Raw genomic sequence first — 7,938 nt, forward strand, 5'->3', positions numbered from 1 at the left:
CTCTTCATTATTTACTTCTCCAATTTGTGTGTCATCTACAAGTTCTATCAGGTAACGATTATCAGGTGCAGGTCATTGATAAGAATCTTACATAGCATAGCTCCAGTGGGGTCCCACTGGAAACATACCCACTTGATAACGATTCCCCATTTACAATTACATTTGGAGACATCGGTTAGTTGTTAATTTTATATCAAATGGATTAAAATGGCACACAATTCTCGTTTTTTAGTCAAAGTATCATGCAGTACCAAGTCAACCGCCTTACAGAAGTCTAAATACATTATGTCAGCACGAATACTTTTCTCAAACTTTTAATCTCATTAAAAGTATCAAATTAGTTTGACAGGATCTATTTCCATGTTGATTTGCATTAATTACACTGCCCTTTTAAAATTCTTTATTAAGCAAGCCCCATATCAGCCACTCCATTATCTTGCCCAGCATCAATGTCAAGCCTATAACTACCCAGGTCATCCCACTCCCTGTGTGCCATTACTGAAAACCAACATTAATGGTCTAGCGAGCTCCTCAGCCAACTTTTTTAAAACTCTTGGATGCAAATTATCGGGACCTGCTGAGTTAGGAGGATTGTCTCTTTTTGCTGCTACAATTTATTTTGAAGCAGGAAATAGGGCAGATATAGATACAATTCAATTCTTTCTGTGAAGCAGGCCTAAAGGTTAACCTGTGGATGATGGTGGAGAGAGTTATCTTATAAGATGTGCAGATGACACCAAGCTGGTGGGCTTGCAAGCACTTTGGAGAACTGGATTAGAAATCCCAATGACCTTGACAAATTAGAGAATTGGTCTGAACTCAATAAAATTAAATTAAATAAAGACAAGTGCAAAGTACTACGCTTAAGGAAAAACTGAAATGCACAAATACAAAATGGGAAATAACTGGCTAAAGAGTAGTACTTCAAAAACAGATCTGTGGGTTATAGTGGATCATGAACTGAAGATGCTATTGAGAAAAAGGCAAATGTCATTCTGGTGTGTATGAACGAGAGTGTTGCTTGTAAGCCACAAGAGGTAATTGTTCCACTCTATCTGACATTGGTGAGGCCTCTGCTGGAGCACTGCACCTGGTTTTGGGCACCACACTTTAAGAAAGATGTGGACAAATTGGAGAGTCCAGTCAAGAGCCACAAAAATCATAAAAGGTTTAGAAAACATGATGTATAAAGAAAGGTTGAAATAACTGGGTCTGTACAGTGCAGAAAAGATTAAGAGGGAGACATAAGAGTTTTCAAATATGTAAAAGGCTGTTACAAAGAGGGTGGTGATCAATTGTTCTTCATGTCCGCTGAGGGCAGGACAAGAAGTAATCAGCTAAGATTGAAGCAATGGAGATTTAGGTTAAATATCAGGGGAAACTTTTTAACTTAAGGATAGTTAAACACTGGAACAGGTTACCCAGGGAGGTTGAGGAATCCCTGTCATTGCTGCTTTTTAAGAACAGGTTAGACAAACATGTCAGTATATAGTATATTAATCCACTAATACTTAATCCAGTTCTCTTTCTTTGAGTTCCTATTGCTGAAGATCTGGCTCCTCACTCACTAAATGGAGGACAGGACATTAGTTTGTTATGACTCAAATGCTGTTTAGAGGACTATCAACAGCATTTTACCCTTGGGCTCCTCTTTGATCAGTATCATCTGCCTGGTATATCCCATCTCCTAGAACTGGAAGGGACCTTGAAAGGTCATCGAGTCCAGCCCCCTGCCTTCACTAGCAGGACCAAGTACTGATTTTGCCCCAGATCCCCAAGTGGCCCCCTCAAGGATTGAACTCACAACCCTGGGTTTAGCAGGCCAATGCTCAAACCACTGAGCTAAAAGTTGTTGACTTTGCTTTTGTGTGAAGTGACAATACTCAATAAGCTCATTGCTTGTGTGTTCAGTTATGTAACTGGAGCCCTTTAAAAAAAAAAAAAAAAAAGCTAAGCATGTACTGTCACCAAACATCTATTTTGTTCTTCCTACAAACCTCTTTGCATTCTTTGATTTTGTGAATGGGTTTGGCAAAGGCTCATAGAATTCCCATTTGTTTTCATGGTCATCTAAATAAAAGTCTGTCACTTCTTTGTGTGACCCCAATACATTTAGCCTGTTGGGGTGGGGGTGTATAGTGTCTTTGTTTGCCTTTGGACTGGGCATCTCCCTTTAGATACTGTACTGCGACAGCCCTTGTCATCATAGTGTTTGAGCATCTCTCAACCATTATGGATAACCTCAGTATGAGTAGGGAAGTCTCCCTTCCAACCACTTTTTACATGTAGGGAACAAAGGCAGAGGGTAGATTAAGGGATTTGCCCCAGGTGACAGCAAGTGATTGGCAGAGCTGGAAACTGAACCCAGATCTTTGTAACCCTAGTCCTATACCCTATCCGTTAGGCAATGGTTCCTACCCCTAGGATACCACAGTACTGGATATGGTATAAGAATCTACAGAGCTAGATCTTATGCTTTCCTGATTGTCCCCAACTGTCCAGTGCATATGTACAACACAGGGTCAGCTGGTTGTCTCTGTGTTGTTTGGTTTGTCCTGTGGTGCCATGATCTATCATGAAATTGCCTACAGAGAGCGACAGGGGCAGTAATTTCCTGTTACATACAAGCTGGCACCCAAAATGATCTTTCTAGGTTTCCTTACAAAAAAGGATGCATTACAGTCTGCCTTGGTGGTAGCCAGCATTGCAGATGAATGCTGTGCATCAGTCTTGAGGTAGGTAGGCACATGAAGGGCCAACATACATGAACATGTACAAGAAAGCATGTTTCCAGGATGCCAATGAAGAAGTGCTGGGACACAGAACAGGCACACTGAAGAGGCCTCCAGAAACATTAGGCTAGCCTCCTACATTGTCATTAGTTGGCACCTGTGCCGCATGGATCCAATCAAACAGATGTAGCTGTGCTGAAGAAGACCATGAAGTTTCTGTCGCCCTGATGTGTTCAATCAATCAGCAGCAGAGTGTAGAAACCTGCTCTCCAGCCTGCAAGGGCCTGCGTACATTGAAAAGACACCACAACAAACCATTGATGAGAGGTCGCTAAGCTCTCAAAACCTGTCAAATTTCCTTGTGTCCACATGGTTGTATAGGCTGGGATGAGGCTGTTAGCTCTCCCAGTGCATTCAACACTTATTTCACTGTACCACAGGCAGTAACTGCTGGCTCACTCAATCCAGTCTAAATCCATCCTGCATGGTACGCTTCACCTTTGGAAATTACTCCGTGCTGCCAGCAATGGTTCTGGCCACACTGGGATGGGGGCATCAGGAGTATGATAATGCACTGGTACAATCACACCATGTGTGAATGCACCAGAATGGTTCCATTATAAACAGCATTGCTGTGTGAATGCACTAGACCAATGGCTCATCTACCATCTTCTTTAAAAAAATTGTTGTGAAGTGGATGGAGGGAACATCAAACTCACATACCGCCCGTGGTTCAGGTACCACTGTTTGGGAATCCCTGCACTAAACCATTTCAGGGATGAACAACTATTGAATGCAAAACGTCCTGTCCTGGGGTGGAAATAGGCATGCTCAAGGGGAATGGGGTGCTTACTAAGAGTAGAGGCCTTAAGATGTACATCCAGCTGCTGAAATGGCATATTTTACAGTCACAGCCTTCTGGGAGCAAATATCAACATAAACAGAACAGAACAAAACAAAAAGGTCAGGGGATAACACAGAGGGTGGCAAGCAACCTCTGCTAAGGAGGGAAAGAATGAGCAACATGCTTATCAGCAACACCCTTGCAAGGTGTTTAACTAAAGGAGACCATTATTCTGGGAGAATCAGACATCTGAAGAACTGGTGTAAGAAGTATACTCAACAAACTACCATGCTGTACTCTCCTCCCTCAGTTGCAGCTTCTTGCTGTACTAACTGCTTCCTCAGCGGGATTTGTAGCCTGTCTCTCCTCATTACAGGTACAGTAACGGTGTGCTAACCTATCATGCCTAAACGCTGGTGCTAGTAAGGTGACCATGCCCTGCCAAACATCTGTCATATCTCTGGGCCTTCTCCCTTTGCTCTAGTTCCTCCAGTCAGTCTTCCCTGCCCCTCTCTCCCCTCCTATGTTTCCACCTTTGACAGATGGATCAGAGTCAGACTCTCCCATCCACAGGCTGTTAGACCCAGGCAGGTGTTTCTCTAAAGAGTACGCCCAGCATTCACAAGGTGTGACTGGGAGGAAGACTGAAAAGCCTGGGCAAAAAGGGAACAGTCCAATTCAGTTTTTGTGTATCTCAACACACATGCACACAAGGGAGCTTTAGCCCCAGCCTTCCCTTTGGAGAAAGCACCCATCTCTCCACACAGTTACACACACTTAGCCTATGAAGAGGCAGCCCACTCTTTAGAAGTCACATCCAAGTTGCAAGCTGCGTGTAGCCAAGTGAGCTGGGCATGGCACCAAGAGAGAGTGGGGGTGCACAAAATGCCTCCCCAGCCCCCTCTACCATCTCAGACACACACACCCCCCTCGCCATCTCAGACACCCCATATAAGTCTGGCTGGAAACACAAGGAGCTGTACACAAGGCTTCCAAACTGCCAGGGGGAAAGAACCCCAGCACTTCAAGGGAGTATCTGTAAATCATCATCACATCCGACAGCGCGCAAGCCTCGGGTTAACCCTTCGCTGGGCCAGAAGGTGTAGAAAGGAGACACAGGGGGTTTGTTACTGAGCCTCAGGGGGAAAGTAACCCCCCTCCCCACCACACCCCCCCCCTAAGTTTCTAAGCAAAGCTCTGATCCATTTTCTGCAGCTCCTTACTGAGGTTTTTTTTTGGAGGGGGGGCGGGAATCAGAGAAGAGCGAGGAAGCCTTAGGTATAAGGCTCTGCACACTTAAATGGGGGAAGGGACCGAGGGTCCCATTCCCAGGAAGAGCTGGAAGCTGTTCCCACTCGTGTCGCAGGGGGAAAGAGGGAGCGGAGATTAATACATTTCTGCATCCCCCCCACGTTTCCAAGCCGCCCCCCCAATCAAAAGAACGGGGTCTGAGGAAACCACCCCTCATTCTCGTCCTTTGCTCCCCAGCTCCGGTCTCTCCTCGCCGCTTTCCTCCCGCTCTGGGGTAGCGTGGCCTCCGCTCTCCCAGCCCCTTCTCCTCTGCAGCCTGGCAGTTTTCGCATCGTCCCCTGGCCAGAGCAGGAATGTCTCCCCCCACCCCATCCCAAGCCACCCGAGGGCAGAGCGCTGCTCTTTCCCCTGCAAAAGTTTCTCTCTTTCTCGGCCCGCTTCCCCAGGCCCCCCATTATATGAGGGCCCCCCTCCCCAAGTTGTCCTTCCCCCATCTCAGGGAGAGTTAGGAGTTTTTACTCACCCCCTGGCTGCTGGTGTTGCTCTGAGTCTGGAGACCGGCTCTGATTCCGGCTCCATCACGTTTAGTGCATTGTTTCTTTCGGGCAAGTTTTGCAGCGATCCATCAGAAAAAGGGGAAAAGGCTGGTTTGTGGGTGCATCCTTCCCAGGAGCTCAGCTCTCTGTCTCTCTAAGGGGCTCAGCTGTGCCAAAGACACCCCCTGGCCCGCACGGCCAACTCCTTCCCTCCTTCTCTTCTGGGTCCTTTTGCTTACACAGAGCTTTTAATCCCATTTAACTCCCTCTCGGCAGACTGCAGTTACCTTGGGAAAAAGGAGAGAGAGGAACAAAGTACAAGCTAGGAAAAGAATGTGGCCCATGGTCGCTGTATTTCTTGCCTCTTTTTTTCCTCCTCCTCCTCACTATTAATATAACTTCTATGATCTCTTATTTCCAAAGTCCTTGGTTGAAAGTATTTTTTTTTTCTCGGAGCTGTTACTTGTTTGTTTGCGTGGTGGTTATCATAATTATTTTTATTTGCATGCAGATGTGCTTCCCAGCCCCCACGAACTCTTCTCTGGACTTAGAGAAAAGAGGGAAAAAGGCAGATTTTGAGAAATGAAAATTATTTAAGGATGTTTCTGCTGCCTCTCTCTGCTGCCCTCCTCTGTAAAAACTGAAGTGAAGCACTAAAAAATTATATATATCAGCCAGAAGAGCTCAAGACACACACACACACACAAAAAACACCAACCGACCCCCACCAGTCTATCCCAGGAGAAAATAAATAGAGAAACTCCATTCAAACCCCTCTCTGGCCTGCAGAGGGAAATTAACAAAGGTTACATTCAAACCCAGCAATTCATCTTTCACCAGGAATGGAAAACCTGAAAAGAAAACCTCTGGCAGGACTGACCCACAAGTTGCCTCAACTGTTCTCACCATCTGATGGCAAAGTCAAAGGTACTTTAAAGATTTTTCTTTTGCTGAGTGCTTTGAAGAGGTAGTTTAGATTGTGCAGATGACTGAGGGCCCTAAGCAAAAAAGGGACCGCTACCCCCTCTCGTCTTTCTGTGTTTTCTGCTTTTGGAACAGGCAAGTTGATACAACAGGTGATTGGAATGCAAGGAGCTCTCACGTCTCCACAATCTCTGTGTTGCACACACTTCTTTACCCATACTAAAGCACACAAAATACAGAGCATAGGAATTGATGTCATTCTTACCTAGGATCTCTTTAGAAATTAGAGAGTCACAAGTCATCATTCCAAAGCTTTGTATAATTAGAAAAGAAAAGAAACTTTGGGTGATTCTGTGCATATAAAATGATCTCGAAGGCACTACCTTCTCCAGCTGTATGAGATCAACCTTCTAATTACTGCTAGCAAAGTATGAATCACTCTCCCAAATTCCCATGTATAGACCTAGGTTAGTGTTCCAGACATGCATTTCGTCAAGCATGTGTAACAGAAAAAAAACAAAAAAACAACAACCCCAGTCAGTTCAACAGGGCAGGCAAAGAATCACTTGAGTACCAGGGAGAAAGGGGAGGGGGAGATTGGCTGTTAGATTCACTGCAACACAGGTGGCTTGCATAGAAATTAGAACCCTGACGAGTTAAAACTACAATTGTAAGAGTCAGACACTTTAAGAAGCTGTTTTCTGCTCTGATTCCCCAAGCTTCAGTTTACCAGCTTATTGGATTATTGTCCCCTTTCCCTGATCCACTCCCCTCTTCAAATCTTCTCCCCCCTCCTTTGCTTTTCTGTCTTTGACACTTACTTTGTGGTAAGGTGAGAGGCTGTGCAATCTCTCCTTCCAGCCCCTAAATTCATTTGTATTCATTTGTCCCAGCAACTTAAAAAAAAAAATTCTGATTTTTTTTTTCTTTAAATCACACCATGACTCCTAAGCTCAGGGCCAGACAGCATCAAGCACCTCCTTGGGTCATTGGCCTTGACAGGTCCAAACCTTCCTGGCAAGTTCCTGTTCCCCCAAGTTCAACAGATAATCCTGTCCCAGGATTTTTGCAGACCGATTTTCCCAGGGCTGCTTCTCTTTTGGTGGCTCATGGATGCTGCTCTGGGTCAGTGAGGAGGATGGTTTGGGAGCAGGCGCTGGCCTTGAAGGGACATGGAGCTTGGAAGCCTTCGGACGTGAAGAGAGGTGGAAATTATAAAAGACTGCCCTTGTCCTTCTTAAATAGCTGCAGCCAGGGGCTCTGCTTTGGCTCAAGTGCACCAGGTGTCCGATTTCAGCAAACATTCAGCTAATGAGCCAGGATCCAGCCTCCAGGGGGCAGGGTCCACACTGCACTGAAATATACAAAGGAACCCACAGAGGAAGGCTGGACACAGAGTATCACTCAGGGACACAGTGACTTCCCAAAAGGGAATGAGGTTCGGGGGACACACTAAGAGGGGAGAGAGACAGAGGAGGACTGGGAAGGGAAGGATAAGGGGATGCAGCAGGGAAGCTAGAGAGACCTGGACACAAAATAATACTAAATATAAAACACCTATTTATTAAGTGTTTAGAACTGCACCAGGCAGACAGGAAGACATGACCCCCTGCACCATAAGGGTTACAATGCAAGAGCCAGGTCCTGCAAG

At 45.6% G+C, this 7,938-nt stretch overlaps 1 protein-coding gene across 7 annotated transcripts in view; it reads right to left on the reverse strand.

Moving 5' to 3' along the window:
* Nucleotides 1–7,191, reverse strand: part of LOC128825375 (collagen alpha-1(XXVII) chain B-like) — a 230,647-nt gene extending 223,456 nt beyond the window's left edge. For 5 of the 7 annotated variants that reach the window (XM_054007842.1, XM_054007840.1, XM_054007838.1 and 2 more), the window contains exon 1: nt 5,351–5,881. In XM_054007842.1, coding sequence (XP_053863817.1) covers nt 5,351–5,406 — 56 coding nt within the window. In that variant the 5' untranslated portion in view covers nt 5,407–5,881. Of the gene's footprint in view, nt 1–5,350; nt 5,882–6,243; nt 6,259–7,108 lie in introns of those variants that run through there. The other 2 variants (XM_054007835.1, XM_054007836.1) reach the window with 2 other exon arrangements.
* Nucleotides 7,192–7,938: the final 747 nt, after the last annotated feature.

The sequence above is a fragment of the Malaclemys terrapin genome, chromosome 17 (assembly GCF_027887155.1).
Source record: "Malaclemys terrapin pileata isolate rMalTer1 chromosome 17, rMalTer1.hap1, whole genome shotgun sequence".
NCBI lineage: Eukaryota > Metazoa > Chordata > Testudines > Emydidae > Malaclemys > Malaclemys terrapin.